Source organism: Schistocerca cancellata, chromosome 3, assembly GCF_023864275.1.
Source record: "Schistocerca cancellata isolate TAMUIC-IGC-003103 chromosome 3, iqSchCanc2.1, whole genome shotgun sequence".
NCBI lineage: Eukaryota > Metazoa > Arthropoda > Insecta > Orthoptera > Acrididae > Schistocerca > Schistocerca cancellata.
The window spans coordinates 867,407,091-867,423,033 of NC_064628.1; the positions used below are offsets into that span (position 1 = coordinate 867,407,091).

At 38.5% G+C, this 15,943-nt stretch overlaps 1 protein-coding gene across 1 annotated transcript in view; it reads right to left on the reverse strand.

The window, feature by feature from the left end:
- The window catches only part of LOC126175921 (hemocytin), a 486,280-nt gene that overhangs the window by 315,474 nt on the left and 154,863 nt on the right, over positions 1 to 15,943 (reverse strand). The window contains exons 19-21 of the mRNA XM_049922991.1: positions 14,321 to 14,540; positions 14,030 to 14,200; positions 11,039 to 11,297 (exon numbers count right to left, since the gene is read on the reverse strand). Coding sequence (XP_049778948.1) covers positions 11,039 to 11,297; positions 14,030 to 14,200; positions 14,321 to 14,540 — 650 coding nt within the window. The remainder of the gene's footprint in view (positions 1 to 11,038; positions 11,298 to 14,029; positions 14,201 to 14,320; positions 14,541 to 15,943) is intronic.

A 15,943-nucleotide genomic window follows, 5' to 3' on the forward strand; every position in this document is an offset into this window, starting at 1 on the left:
CCAAACTGAAAAAGGGATTAACAGATATAAGCAACAAGAATTTAAGAGACTGTTCAGGAAATGAGAAGTAGGCATTTGGTCTCACACAGCAAAACTGATGTACAGAGGGAGTAGAGGTATTTCATGGATGTTTGTGGATGAGCAGTGTTGTTTTACAGGACTAAGATGGTGGGTTGTATGGCTTGGTGGAATTTGAATGAACAATTGGGCTATCTTTGTGAAAGGAAGAGTGCAACTGGAAATGGGAATTCTGATGGTCAGGAAAATGGGTGGGAGACATTCCCTGAGCTAGGCAGCAAGAGTTCCATGCCACTTCTATTTGCTGTATAGTGCTTTGCCTCCATAAACATTATTAGATTAAATCATGGATTTCTCATCGATTTATAGACTGTCATCACTGGTTCATCACTGCAGCACATGTATACAATAAAATAAATCCCATATTAAAGTCACATGAGCCAAATAAAGAACACGTCATAAGGATAAGGAAGTCATGTAAAGGCTGATGTGTTTAAGTCATACATTTATCCAAAGACCAAATGTGGGTTGTGTGGCCAAATTAGTATGTAAGTATTTTTTCATACAGATATAGAAAAATATTGTCAATATCAAGAAATAAAAACACAGTTTGATGAAGAATATACAGTGCAACAAAAATTATTGGTCATTTTTCAGTACAAACCCTAAAAATAAACATTGGAAGCCACAATGTACAAAACCCATGAGATTTAAATTAATAAGAATATAATAAATCAAAATAATATACAATGTATGGCAAAGAGAATAAGAGCAGAATGTTTTTTGCATGATTACATAAAATTAACATTTTACATAAACGATGACACTACAGTTTTTTCCTGTAAGATTTAATAACTATTTATTGCATCTGACCTAAGCAAAAACTCGCATGTTATAACATGTTTAGCATGAGATATTTGAAAACAGCATCCTTGAACATGATAATATAACTACAGACTGAATAATAAAATCTGTTTTCTCTGCTCAAATGTAAACATGTGGCCATGTTCTTTCATGCCAGTGCTGCACAAACTGTAAGATCTTCTGCATGGAAAACTGTACAGTCTGGAACCTTGTCTTGTTACGGAAATACAGTGAGTACATTGATCAGTTAAAACAGTATGACCACCTGCTTAATAACTCATTGGCCCATCCTTGGAACAAACAAACAAACAAAATACAGCAGTTAATCTGTGTAGCATGGATTTGAAAAGTCCTCTGGAAGCATGTGCACCAGATGCCTGCATCCAGGTCACACAATTATTGTACAGTATGGGCCACTGGTTTATGGGTACAAAGTTGGCTCCTGGTAGCACAGAAGGTATGTTCCAGCTGGTTAGCTGGTTCAGAAGGGCAAAGTTTGTGCCCAAAACATTGATGTAAGCTCACGCTCATTCTACTCAAACCACTCCAGCACAATTCTAGCCTTGTTGCTCCCACCAGGCTGAATCCATGGTGCAGTGGATGTTTTAGCTTATCAACAAATGACCACTAACCTGGTGCAATATAGAATACAGTTAATCTGACCAGAAGATACACTTCCACTGATTCACAGTCCAGTCTCAATGCACCACGTTCAACAACACAAGCCAAACTGTGTGCTCTGAAATACATACGCTTGTAATAGCATTGTACTTTCTCATCATATCTTGCCACTGATCACTGTCTACCCTGCTTTAAAGAGCGGTCAAGTCTATGATCTGAACTTCCTGTGATGAACTACAAACATCCAACACCTTGTTGCCTACTCTAGTTTCACCATCCTTCAACCACTTTCTGCATATGCTTAAGGCAGTGGCATGGAACAGCCAACTAGTGTCACAATTTCTTAGATATCACAGGTAACAATCTGGCCTCTTTCAAAGTAGCTAATGTCATGGAATTTCCCCATGTGCAACCCTTATGATTGCTGGAATGATTCCCCATTCATCTGTACTGTACTTACATACTTTTGGTACAACGTTAAGAGCCTGCAATGGCATCTGGTGGCATTCAATCTCAGTGTGGGCAGTGATATAATGCTTTGGCTCATCAGTGTATATTTTCATCATAATGAAAAGCAGTGGGGTTCAAACCTGTATCCATTAGTTCCAATGCTTCATCACAAGACAACAGGAAATGTTTTTGAGAAAATGGAAGTGAAGAAGATATTTTCTGATCAAAGCACAGTAATTTAGCATGAGAGATCAAACTATTTGCAAGATGTTCTGCTGAAAGCTAGCACACCGCTATGCACGAATTCTTTACTTAAAAAACAGTTACAACAAACAAAAGTAATTGGTAGGGATCAGAACAATTTGTATTTTGCGATAAATGTGAAATATATGCAAATTCTGCCTTAAAATGTGAAAACGCAAAATTACTTAATAGATGCTGTTTCATAGTGAACTGTATCGATATCAGTTATTTATCAGAGATAGTTTCAAGTAGCTTTATTTTCTGCATACACAGCATCAAAAATATAGGCAGTTACCGGCATTGTACATCATCTGGGGAAGCCCAATTTGGAAAGATAATGTGCACAACCTACTTGCAAAATAAAATGTACGAACACAACAATGTATCAATTCACTCAATGATCTGGTGCCATGCCAGTTGTGGACAGCTGAATGGTTTGTTTAAAATACAGGTAGTACTTTGCCGTGGAACCAAGCATTTTATAAGACAGACGCCATGCATATGTTTGTTTGTTAACTAAATCTCTAAAAATAGTATAATGTAGAAAATTTTAAAGTGGCAAATTATGTGACGGATGTTTTGCACTGTAGTTGCATTTTGTACCACTAGAGGTCAGGACTGCACTACATTCATTAACAATACTATGCTGACTTCAACAATAACTACGCAGTAGCCATCCCCAAATGTTTTGTGTAGTGTGTTGCCTGTTTTCTTTTCTTACTTTGAAATAAGTGAAGCAACTAATCGTGGTCCATCACAGATTTCGATTACGGCTCACACCACCAGAAAAGATTGGAAATCCCTGTGACAATGTGTCAGTTCTGCTGTAGGCTGCTGCCCAGCAAATTGGAGGCGGGTTTGTTTCCCCGCACTGCTTCTTCTCCTGTGATGGTCAAAATTCTTGGCTATTTACGCTAGTGGCCATCTGCAACAATAGCCCGCAGCACCTGCCTTCTGCGCTATAGCGACTGGAAAACAAAATCTGAGATTCTTTTTCAATGGCGCCAAAATTCTTCCCTAATGTTAAAATCGAGTGGCTCTATGCTCGGTTCTACTACTATGCTAAGTGCCTTGTATGTTCTATCTGTAGCATTGTCAAGCATGGCTCGCAGATCTACGAATGCCAATGAATGTCAAAATTAGTAGTCTGCAGATTTTTTGATCTTCAAATTATGTGGGAAAAGAGAAATAATGTCCAGAAGCACCTTATACTGGAGACACATTAAACTTAACTGGCAGGAAAATGCTGCTGTTTTTCAACAGAACAATCATTTTTGATAGTTTAACTACAGCCAAACGAAGAAAATAAAGGCCAATTTCAGAAGAAAAAGATGTAAAAGTTTTTAAAAAAGCAAACATTCTGGTCAAGAAGTTCCCAATCAGCACTTTTTTTTACAGTCAATTTCAAAGCACTAATAATTTGTTTGTCTTCACTCATGTAGTGTGATAACCATTTAAATTTGTGAATCTAATCATTTACAGAGAAAGTAGATGTGAATTTTGCCAAAAACAGATGCTACATTTTCTGGTCCATAGTAACTGGATAGATTAAAAACAAAAAAATCTACTGACCAAGTGGTGGTAGGTTGCTAACTGCAGTCAATGGCTCCTCCTCCTGGCAGAAGGGTTGAAGGCGAAGGAAAAGGGAGGAGGAAAATGACTGCTGAGATTTAGAAAAAGGGGTAGAGTTTGGGAAAGTCATCCAGGACCCCGGTTCAGGGAAGACCTACCAGACAGGATGAGAAGGAAAACCTGATTGTAGGACTACAGTGGGTGAGATCTGGAAAGGTGGAAGATAGGGTAATATGCATGAGAGAGATTACTGCTAAAACATTGTGCACTTAGTAATAAGAGCAAACAGTTAAGTGCACTGTATGTGATAAAGGTGACAGGGGGTGGCGAAAAACAGACAGGTTAGTAAACGAAAGATGTAGAAAACTAAAAGGGTGTGAAGAAAGGAATAGTTACTATGAAGAAATACTGAGACCTAAGAAATTAATGCAAATTAGGCCAGATGAGTTGGAAGAACCAAGAACATGTTGTAGTGCCAGTTCCAGCCTGTGGAGTTCTGAGAAACTGGTGCGTGGAGTAAGAATTTGGATGGCACATGTGGTGAACCATGCACCAAGGTCATGACTGTCATGTTGTAGAGCATGCTCCCTAACACGATATTGTGTGTTGCCCGTATACAACCTCTACCACCACCCACTCATTGGTGGCAGTGTTTACACAACAGTTGGTATACGACATGTGTCATTCCACAGGTGGCTCTCCCTTTGATAGTATATGTTTTGTCAGTTACAGGGCTGGTATAAATGCTGGTAGAAGGGTGCATAGGGCAGATCTTGCAGCAGGGATGACCACAGGGGTAGGAGCCATAGAGTAGGGAGATGGGTGCAGAAGGAGCTGAAAGGCATTACATATCATTCAAGGACTTACTTAATCAAAATTTTGGAACATGTATTATGCTAACAAGAAATACAAGCTCATTTTGTGCTAGAATAAATTTCGTAAGGAATATCTGATGGGACATGCATTATGATGCTAAACCATTCTCACGAACTCCTGAGATATTTAGAGGACATGGGGTAGTAATCATTTCAGTAGGAACCTATGTCTGCAGATGTGTGATTTCCATATTACAGGGAAGAAACTTGAGATCAACATTCCCATATACGTTTGATGAAACATCAAAGTAATTTTGTGTTACTCTGATAGTATATTTGAGAAATAACTAATTAATGCAGTTCCAGTGCACACTTGTGTGATACACCCTAGAATATTGTTCAAGTGTGCAGCACTTGTACAAAATAGGACCACCATAGGATACTGAACATCTACAAAGAAGGGCAGCACAAATGGTTACAGGTTTTTTAACACATGGAAAGGCATCACAGGGATGCTGAAATATCTGGACTGGCAGATAATGCAGATGCTTGATGATAAACACAAACAATCCCACAAAAGCCTACTTACAAAGTTTCAAGAATCTGCTTTAAGTGAATCTATGAATATAGTACAGCCCCCTACTTGTCACTCCCATAGGGACCACAAAGACAAGATTAAACTAATTATAGAGCCATTTAAGCAATCAGTCTTCCCATGCGCAATACACAATTGAAAGGGGAATAAGCATTAATAACTGGTTCCACTGGGAGTACCCTCTGCCATCCACTTCACTGTGGTCTGCAGGATACAGATGCAGATTTAGTGCCAAAGTATAACCTAAAGTAGCACATTAATGCATTACATATACACTACATCTTCTCTTCAACTGACTTTCCATATCATGTTGTATTACTACAAGAAAAGGTTACCATAGAGCACTGTTATCACTTAAGTTAGATGATATTACCAAGGTTACAACAAAATAACTACCAGTCTTTCATACAAGAAACATGGGGGAGTGGAACACACTAATTTACACATTTGTTGTGGTTGTGTATGCATAAGTTCCCATTCAAACTATTAACTGCCCAGTGGCCTTTACACATTATAAGACTTTCTAAAGGTAGTGTAGGAACACCTAGTAGACACTTTCATGAGATTAGCAGCTCCCAAAATAAATATATTTTAGATTATTGTAATCAATGCCAAAAGACAAGAATTCTAAACAGTTTACATAAAACAAAAAGGGATTCTGTATTTAGCTATAAACATCTCCTGCAAGCTATCAGCAGAAAGCAACAACAGAATTTGTCTAGAACCACATTTTGAAAAATAACTAAAAATATTCCACATTACTTCACATGAGTTTCTACTGTGCATAATATAAGGTCCATTTGCGTGAATATGCTATGACAGAGAGCATTTCTACTGTGGATAATATAAGGTCCATTTGCGTGAATATGTTATGACAGAGAGAGAAGTGGAAAACTGTAAACAGTACATGTGATGATTGTTCTTCCTTTTTTTTAAGGAAGAAAAAACATCTTCATGGAAACAAGTTTTTAGTTTTAAATATCCATTTAGGATGCCCAGTTAGAAATTGGATGAGAAGGAGAATTTTGTTTAACAACATCAAACAACAGATGTCAAAATGCATATTATCACTAGCAAGGAGTCCAAGATTCACATGACAATTCAAAATGAATATAATATTTATAAACATCTGTAATTACGTAATGCTTAGTTCTACATCGATACGAATTAAAGACAATGTAAAACCATGTTCTGTATTTTAACATGCTTTTAAGTGTTCTATATGACTCCCATTGGTCACAAGAACAACATCTAAGCAATAATTCATTTCATAACATATATTCTGGAGCATATTTGGAGTAACGGAAGTGAATGCATTAGACATGTGTATTTTAAGGCATTGGAGGCAAACACACAAGGTCTTTCATGTAATCCCATAAAAGGAAATCCATGTGTGTCAGGTCTGGAGATATAGAGGGCCAAAAGCTGGACACTACATCATGTCCAGTATGACAAATCCAATGGTTATATGGAACTATAATACAAACAGCAAACCTATGCTGTTGAATATGACTAACTACACTTTTGTGGAATATGTTGGAGAATTGTATTAGAGTTCAGCAAAGGAAAATGTATTGGGAGGGCCATTCCACAACAACAGACATCATTGGACATCTTCTTTGGCAGTATCTGTCAGTTCATCCAGTAAATGCAGAAGACTTTATATTCAGTGCAGCCACAGCCTGGATATATAATTTTGAAGATAAAACCGTTTCAGCTGCAAGTAATTTATTCATAAGCTTGAGCAGTTTTGCAGCATTTTAGCTGCATCAGGTGCAATTAAAACAAGTCATATTGCAATCAAAAAAGAAAATGTGATGACACAGTGTTCTTAGTTAGCAGTTTGTCAGTATGATAGCTAATTTCAATTATAAAATATCATAAAATAATGTGGAACACTACCATGGTATCAGGAGTACCAGTGACCTGGTGAGCTAACAGGATCCCATATACCGAAAAAGTGTTCAAAAACCGGCCATATATAATCATCTATGGTATTATGTAAAATTAAGCAGTGCCAGTCCCTCATTTACCACTGCAAGTGCATGCACTGGATGTGTGTCAACAGACAGCAAATGAAGATTTCTGTCTTGACACAATGCCTGTTAGTACAGATCCAGTGCATGTGCTCGCAGTGGTAAATGAGGGATTGCTGTTGCTTAATTTTACATAATGCCATAGATGATCATATTCAGCTGCTTTTTTAACACTTTTTCTAATATATGGGGTCCTGTTAACTCACCAGGTACTGGTATCACACGAGCGTATGACAGGAGCATTCTATACTCTACATGTGCACTACATAGTGAAAAATTACTGACAGTGAATGCTGGGTCATCCAATTCTCTTTTTTGATCAGAACATGACTTGATTTAATTGCACCTAATGATGCAGCTAAAATTCTGCAAAAGCAGTCACACTTATAAATAAAGTAGTTACAGCTGAAGTGGTTTTATCTTTAAAACAATCCAGTAAATGGACATATTAATCACCACCAAGATCAACTGTGGTGGTCCAAAGTGGCAGCAAACTGTCAGTTTTGGAGCACCTGTATACTACATAGTTGAAAATGAGACGCTGATGAGTAGTCAAGCTTTAGCACAAAAACTCCCCATGGATCACAATTAGCAGAAAAAGAAACTGTAGACCACAACACTATTTGTACCACAAGTCCAGTTCTACCCACAGTTTCTGCAAGAATGGATGGAGGAATCCCATTTTTAAATGTACATTCCCTTCATATGTGGATGAAAATCAGCCAGGAAAGGCACTTTAAAATAATGTTAAAAGGTATATTTAAGTTGGGAAGTATCTGCCTGCTAAGTGTACTTATGCCTTTCAGGAATGATAAAGAGTCAATGGAGGGCAATGTTTCTGGATGATCATGTGATCCGATAATGTCTCACCTTACCTGGAGAGTGCAGTGAACCATATTTGCCAGCAGGAGAGATTTCTGGTGTTCCCACTTGATCTGCCATAAATATTCAGCACGACCTGTCATTTCAACACACTGCACAACCTCATTTTGCACCTGCTGACCAGTCACCAGAATGAACAATTCGAGCTAAGGTGGGTGGCAGCCCATCAGCACATCACACACATTCATTAGATTTGACTCTGTTGCATTACTTCTTGTGAGTTCATACAAAGTGTCACATTCATGAGGCATATCTGAAGATGGAATAGACATGCTTGTGGAGTTTATGAAAGTGGTAGATGTCTGACTACCAAATGTTATTAGCAGTGTACGAGGTGCATTCAAGTTCTAAGGCCTCCGATTTTTTTTCTCTGGACTGGAAAGAGATATAAACATGAGCATTGTTTTAAAATGAGGCCGCGTTCATTGTCAATACATCCCAGAGATGGCAGCACCGTACGGCAGATGGAATTTTACCGCCAGCGGCGAGAATGAGAACTGTTTTAAATACTTAAAATGGCGACGTTTTCCTTACTTGAACAGCGTGCAATCATTCGTTTTCTGAATTTGTGTGGTGTGAAACCAATTGAAATTCATCGACAGTTGAAGGAGACATGTGGTGATGGAGTTATGGATGTGTCGAAAGTGCATTCGTGGGTGCGACAGTTTAATGAAGGCAGAACATCGTGTGACGACAAACCGAAACAACCTCGGGCTTGCACAAGCCGGTCTGACGACATGATCGAGAAAGTGGAGAGAATTGTTTTGGTGGATCGCCGAATGACTGTTGAACAGATGGCCTCCAGAGTTGGCATTTCTGTGGGTTCTGTGCACACAATCCTGCATGACGACCTGAAAATGCGAAAAGTGTCATCCAGGTGGGTGCCACGAATGCTCACGGACGACCACACGGCTGCTCGTGTGACATGTTGCCAAGCAATGTTGACACGCAATGACAGCAGAAATGGGACTTTCTTTTCGTCGGTTGTGACAATGGATGAGACGTGGATGCCATTTTTCAAACCAGAAACAAAGTGCCAGTCAGCTCAATGGAAGCATACAGATTCATCGCCACCAAAAAATTTCGGGTAACCGCCAGTGCTGAAAAAATGATGGTGTCCATATTCTGGGACAGCGAGGGCGTAATCCTTACCCATTGCATCCCAAAGGGCTCTATGGTAACAGGTGCATCCTACGAAAATGTTTTGAAGAACCAATTCCTTCCTGCACTGCAACAAAAACGCCCGGGAAGGGCTGCGCGTGTGCTGTTTCACCAAGACAACGCACCCGCACATCGAGCTAACGTTACGCAACAGTTTCTTCATGATAACAACTTTGTAGTGATTCCTCATGCTCCCTAATCACCTGACCTGGCTCCTAGTGACTTTTGGCTTTTTCCAACAATGAAAGACACTCTCCGTGGCCGCACATTCACCAGCCGTGCTGCTATTGCCTCAGCGATTTTCCAGTGGTCAAAACAGACTCCTAAAGAAGCCTTTGCCGCTGCCATGGAATCATGGCATCAGTGTTGTGAAAAATGTGTACGTCTGCAGGGCGATTACGTCGAGAAGTAATGCCAGTTTCATCGATTTCGGGTGAGTAGTTAATTAGAAAAAAAATCGGAGGCCTTAGAACTTGAATGTACCTCGTAAAACAGAACTTGTCTTATTGTTCACAAGGCATTTTGTGTCCTTGTGCACAGTGAGAGAAATCCCAAATATCCTCACTTCATTGCTTTCCTGGTGACTCTAGCCCCCTAGAATTTTTTTCCAAATTACAGTGAAAAGTAACATTTTTAGTTACAACTTCCTCATAATGTATGTGCATAGACTTCCACAGGTGGAGTCGGTAGACATAAAATTTCTCCAGTCATGGAGCTATGCCACATAACATAATTGTCACTGAATGGATAAAACTGACATTTTTGCCACAGTTGTCGTTGCCTTCCTCTGTGTCTACTAATGGAGCTATGTGTTTTTTTTGTTTTTTGTTTTTTTAATGACTTTCTTTTTATCTGGCTTCACAGTTGCTAAGAATTTTTTTGAATGATCCAACCATTCAAAAAATAATTGAGGAATCAGTCTTCTTCATTAGTTGGGCTGATGAAGGTCATGGAAATTGTGGCAGAAATATTGATTTTATACAGCTAGTGACAGTTACTTACACCTCCAAAACCAAAACATTTTTATGTTACCTTTTTCATAACCCCATCTAATCATTAAGCTTCTATATGTTTTGCCACCTCTAAAGGAACACATCCACTGAATATGAAAATAAACCATTGATCTGTGAACTGATGTTTCAGTATAAGTTCCAGCTATTTGCCAAAACAGCTGAGGAAATCAGAGACCCTGTTCTGGTCTTTTTTTTTTATTTATTTTTATTTTTATTTTTTATTTTTTCATCTGAAAGCTGCTTGGCTGATTTTACAAATTAGAACAGAGTATGTAAGTATTTACAATTGCAAAGACTTCCTTTCTCTTGTGAACAAGAATAACAGTTGGAAAGCTCACTGGTTGGTGCTGATATGTATCCATCCTTCCCAAGCTGTACACTTGGATTAGCTGTTTGTCTTAGGGGGTGACCGGTGGTTTGTTCTGAATCATCATTAAATAATTTTAATGGTTAAGAGAAATCAGTTAAGTTTGGCTCACTAAGTAAGTGTCAGGTCACAAATCGGAAGATGTGAGGTTAAATCCATAGTCACACCTACATTTGTTTTCCAGAATGTAGTATGATTTATTAATGTGAAAAATGCTAACTTGTGCTATGGTTTAGAGTGCACATTAAATTATAGGTCCCCATAGGATCATACCTAATAACACATTATAGTGTAGAAACCAACTCTCAGATTGTGGATAATGTTACCTACAATTACAGTCATGAAATTGTTAAACATCAGAGTTAATGTTAACAAATACAACATTTAGCATTGGTACTTACCAGAATTCATAGCCACCTTGATCATTGATTCTGACTTCAGAACTTCCAGCAAGAACCTCAGTGGAGCCACTGAGGCATGGACACTGTGGAATAGGAATGCAGGTACCACCCGGACCCAAAGCCTCTCCTTCAGGACAGTTGCAGCCCTCAACACAGTCTCGTGGGCCACAATCAGCAAGTGACTGTGCCAAGTCAAAGCAGGATCGAACACAAGGATTACCACAAAATTTATACTGTTGGCCGAGGGGACATCGCACACCTGCAGATAGAAGTTGTCTGTTGAGTTGCTACAAGGTCAACTTATTTAGTAAGTAATAATGAGAAGAAGGAAATAAAAATATGTAAACATAAAATGTAACTCAAACCATGTCACAATATATGGTTTGTGTACTTTGAAACTCCACATGATATTAACTTATTTATGCATATCTCATATTGCATGCACCCCATCAAGGACAATGTCCAGGCAAGTGGAATAAATGAGCATACATGTAACTCACATAAGTAATTATGCTAAACTGTTTCTGTAGACTCAGTCAACTGTAGGACATATTGAAGTGGGACTCATTGCAGTCTGATGCAATGTTGGCTTCTGATCAGTGGAAGGTGATACAATGTTTTTCATTTCACCAGTCCACCCCACACCAGACAACAGCAACCAGCCAACACACACATGTCCACAACTATTACAGTTCTCCAACACTGAACCAACACTGTTGATAAAGCTGTTCTGATGGTTGTGTCATGCCAACAACATGATGGATGTCCCATGTTGTGGTCACATTGTGTAGTCCAGTACCCACTCATAGTGTACTTTCTCCTATTCACTAGTTCCACATACACACATCATTATCATGGCAGTGTACCTTGAATGTGCTGCAATGTCACAGCACGACAAACCTGTTTCCCAGAGACTAATCATTCTTCCCCATTTGAACTCACTCACATGCTGGTATTGCACCTTGTGATGTTGATAGCCGGCCAGTGTGGCCACGCGGTTAAAGGCGCTTCAGTCTGGAACCGTGCGACCGCTATGATCGCAGGTTCGAATCCTGCCTCGGGCATGGATGTGTGTGATGTCCTTAGGTTAGTTAGGTTTAAGTAGTTCTAAGTTCTAGGGGACTTATGACCACAGCAGTTGAGTCCCATAGTGCTCAGAGCCATTTGAACCATTTTTTGATGTTGAAAGGGCATACCTGCACTTGCTTGCACTTTGTTTAACAGCTTTTCACTGACTGAGCATGGTGTACCACTGACCATCTGGACACAAAAATGAGGGCACTGCTGGGTGTACATATATGTCATCTCTCTGCAGTGTCAATCCACTGTTCTACACAGCTTGGGGAGTAGTGAGGGCTATGTTGGGGAAAATTAAAGAGGAATGGTGGGTCACTCAGACCGCAGGACAAGAGGTGCATAACTGTGATGAAGGCAACAATAGAAAACATGAAGGGTATGGAACCTGTTAATCTTTTTTTTTTAAAAAAAAAAAAAAAAAAAAAAAACATCAGAAACAGTATGGCTGTCTGTAAGTTTAAAAGTGAAAGTGATACCTGTGAAACACATTCAGTCATAACCAGTAACTGTCTTGATTGTATGATTGAGTTAGGAGGCATCATAGTGTATTTGTTTCAGCATCAAAAAATACACTTTTAAGAACGGTTGTTTACAACTGAATAGGTCCTCCTTGCACATCAAAAAAGGAGATGTAAACTCTGTGAAAAACTTTGTGGAATATAGCTTTTGATTTCTCGAGATTTGGACTTTTATTCCTGCAGTGAAATCTTTTAATGTTTGATACATTACTCGGCATCTGTGAATTGGGAATTTTCTCTGTTTTTGTTCATGTAGCCACTTTTCCTCTTTTTATAAGGTATAATCTGCGGCCCTCAAAATATATTCTCTCAAATTCTTTGTATTTTAAGAGATGTTCTGGTATGTGTAAAAGTTCTGCAGGTATATTAGTCGACACTTTGATTGACAGCTAAAAACGACTTCCTTTTATGTAAGTGGTGTTAAACCTTAGCGCTTTGTTTTCCTGTTATTTGTCTCAAATTTTACTCTAGTCATTCAATAGTTCTGTCTTCCAGAAATATTTAGGCCAGAAATGCATGAAGAAAACAACGAGAACCAATGGGATTGGATGGACAGTGAACTAGCTACTGTGAATGATTTCTGCAAGAAGCATCTCGACAAAAGCATTTTAATGCAGAACAAGCCAGGTACACGTTAGCCATGTTAGGAATGATGGCATCCATTATTCCATGCACAATAGTTCCACCTCCTCCAGCAGTTCATCAACATACAACATTATCTTCATTGTAGTGTAAGGAGTTTTCTGACTGATGTGCCTCTTGTCTTCCTCAACTTTGTAATTAAAAACTGCATCGTTAAGTTACCATTGTGCAATCTCCTTTAAAAACGTTCTTAAATCACAAATTACATAAGAATGTATAGTTATATTGTAGACAGCTCTATTAAGACAAATGCTATGTGGGTAAGTGTTGGATCAGTAGGCGTTGAATCCTGAGTCAGAGCCCAAGAAGTAATTTAGTTCCCTAAGTTGAAAGGATATCTCATTCACACTCTTTAGCAACTTTCATGTGAAGAAAATGAGTATTTTGCATAGATACTATTGTTTGATATCCATTACTGTGTTTGTTATATTTAGAGGGTTGTGTTCTGTTTGTGTAGCTTATGATGATCAGATTGCGTGGAACTTAGCACTGATGCTCAAAATTTCTGGTATTTCTTCAAACATCAATATCTATGAAAAATACTATAAAAATAATGTAAGTAGATCACAACTGTCATGTCAGAATTTGTCAGGGGACATTGTGGAGATGGTTCATCCTAGAACCATAATAACAGGGAGAAAAGACTAGGATTTGTTGTCAGGAAATTCATTATTATTATTATGAAAGATACTATAAAAAAAAATAAAGTCAGAAACAAAGATGACATAAGGGAAATTAATGGATATTAGCTTACCACACTCTCTAACAGAATGTCTCCAATCAATAGGTACATGGTTGCGGCTACATTCTTTGGCATATGCTGCAAGTATGGGGCACAGACATTGGTTCACATCAAGCTGACATGAACAGACATCATACAGGCAGTCTTCATAGAATGGCTGGGGATCCACTGTGTAATGGCAGTCTGAAAAACAACAATCAGCTCTAGAACTCTAGTTAACAGTGTGAAACAAGAGAAAAATTAACTGGCACAGGTTTCAGATGTTATTATTTATAAGAAAATCATAAATTAAAGAAGTATTACCAGCAAAAATTGTTCCATGCAACTTGCTACAAAGGCGAATGGCTGCTTCTTTGTTCTGAATATTAGTGTCACAGGGATGAGATGATGTTTTCTCAGGTTCATCCGCGCACTCTCCTTGAGTCTTCCATTTATTGGCAAATGCTGCAACTGTCTGCTCTGTGTCTCCCTCAGGTGTCAGGAAGTCATCTTTCTGGTTTGAGTTGAAGGTACCACACAATCCCTATTGAAAATAATAAAAGATATACAATCAGCCTTCAATAATGATGTTTAATTTGGTAAAAAAATCTTTCAAACCAAAACTGGAATCCAGCAATTATACGAAAGAACACCTACTTACAAACTCATGGTATAAACAAAAATTTGAAATTGTTTACAGTGGTTTGTCTTACAAATTTCCAACATCTTATAATGTCATAGATTTCTTTCATATCCTGAACTGAATGATTATCAAAATACCCACCAGAACACATAGAGATCAAACTAATATTGTCAGCAATGACAGAGTGGCAAATGCCACAGCCACAGCGGGTGCTAAGAGAGTCACAGGGAGCACTGCTAGCAAGAGCACCCTCCAGGAAGTGGATAACATAGGTGAACCTCATGAGATGCAGTTGCTCTCAAGCACTTCTATGTGTGCACTTTGTGTTGGCTACTGAATCTTGTCTGTGCATATGTACACTGAACTAGCTTACATTAATGGACCTTCAGTTAGCACAGGATGCATTGACAATTCTTCGTTCTGCATTACAGACTCACACACAGATGTTCCTTGTGGACTTGTTTTAATCAAGCTTAGGATGACTTTGCTTGTCAGAGCCAAGATTATTTTACTGATTTATTGATTGTGTTTAAATGAGTGCATTTTGTATTGTTCAATAGGCAATCAAAAAAAGAGTTTCAGTTTTTATTTGTCTTTGTCTCTATGGGAGATCCATGTGAGTAGAACCTAAATTTGTAACATCAATCAGAGGACTTGCTTGTACTTATTAATTTTTATCAAAAGTTACATATCATAAACTATACTAGTTACTTCTCTGAGTCCAGAAAAAAAATAATTAGAAGAGTCACAAGTAACAATATTAGAGAAGGAAGGTTGCTACTCACCATTTAGCAGTGATGCTGAGACGCGATAAGCATAACAAAGAGATTCACACAATTATAGCCAATTATAGCTTTTGGCCATTAAAGCCTTTGTCAGCAGTAGACACACATACACACACAGGCACACACACAGTCACGTAAACGCAACTTGCACACACGTCTGCAGTCTCAGACAATTGAACTGTGATTTCATTCATCTGACACTGCAGACATGTGTGCAAGTTGTGTTTGTGTAAGTGTGTGTGTGTGTGTGTGTGTGTGTGTGTGTGTGTGTGTGTGTATTTTTCTATTGCTGACAAAGGTCTTAATGGCCGAAAGCTATCACTGTGTGAATCTTTTTCTCTAATGTTGTTGCATTACATCCTGGATTTTCCATTGTTTGAAGAATCACAAGTGTTATTCAGGTCACATAAAATCAAATAAAACACCTTAAAGCAAAATTTTGCAGGTTAAAAAAAAATCTGTGTGAAGTGCTCGGAACAAACAAGCCCAATGAAGATGGTGTTTCCACTGCAAGATACT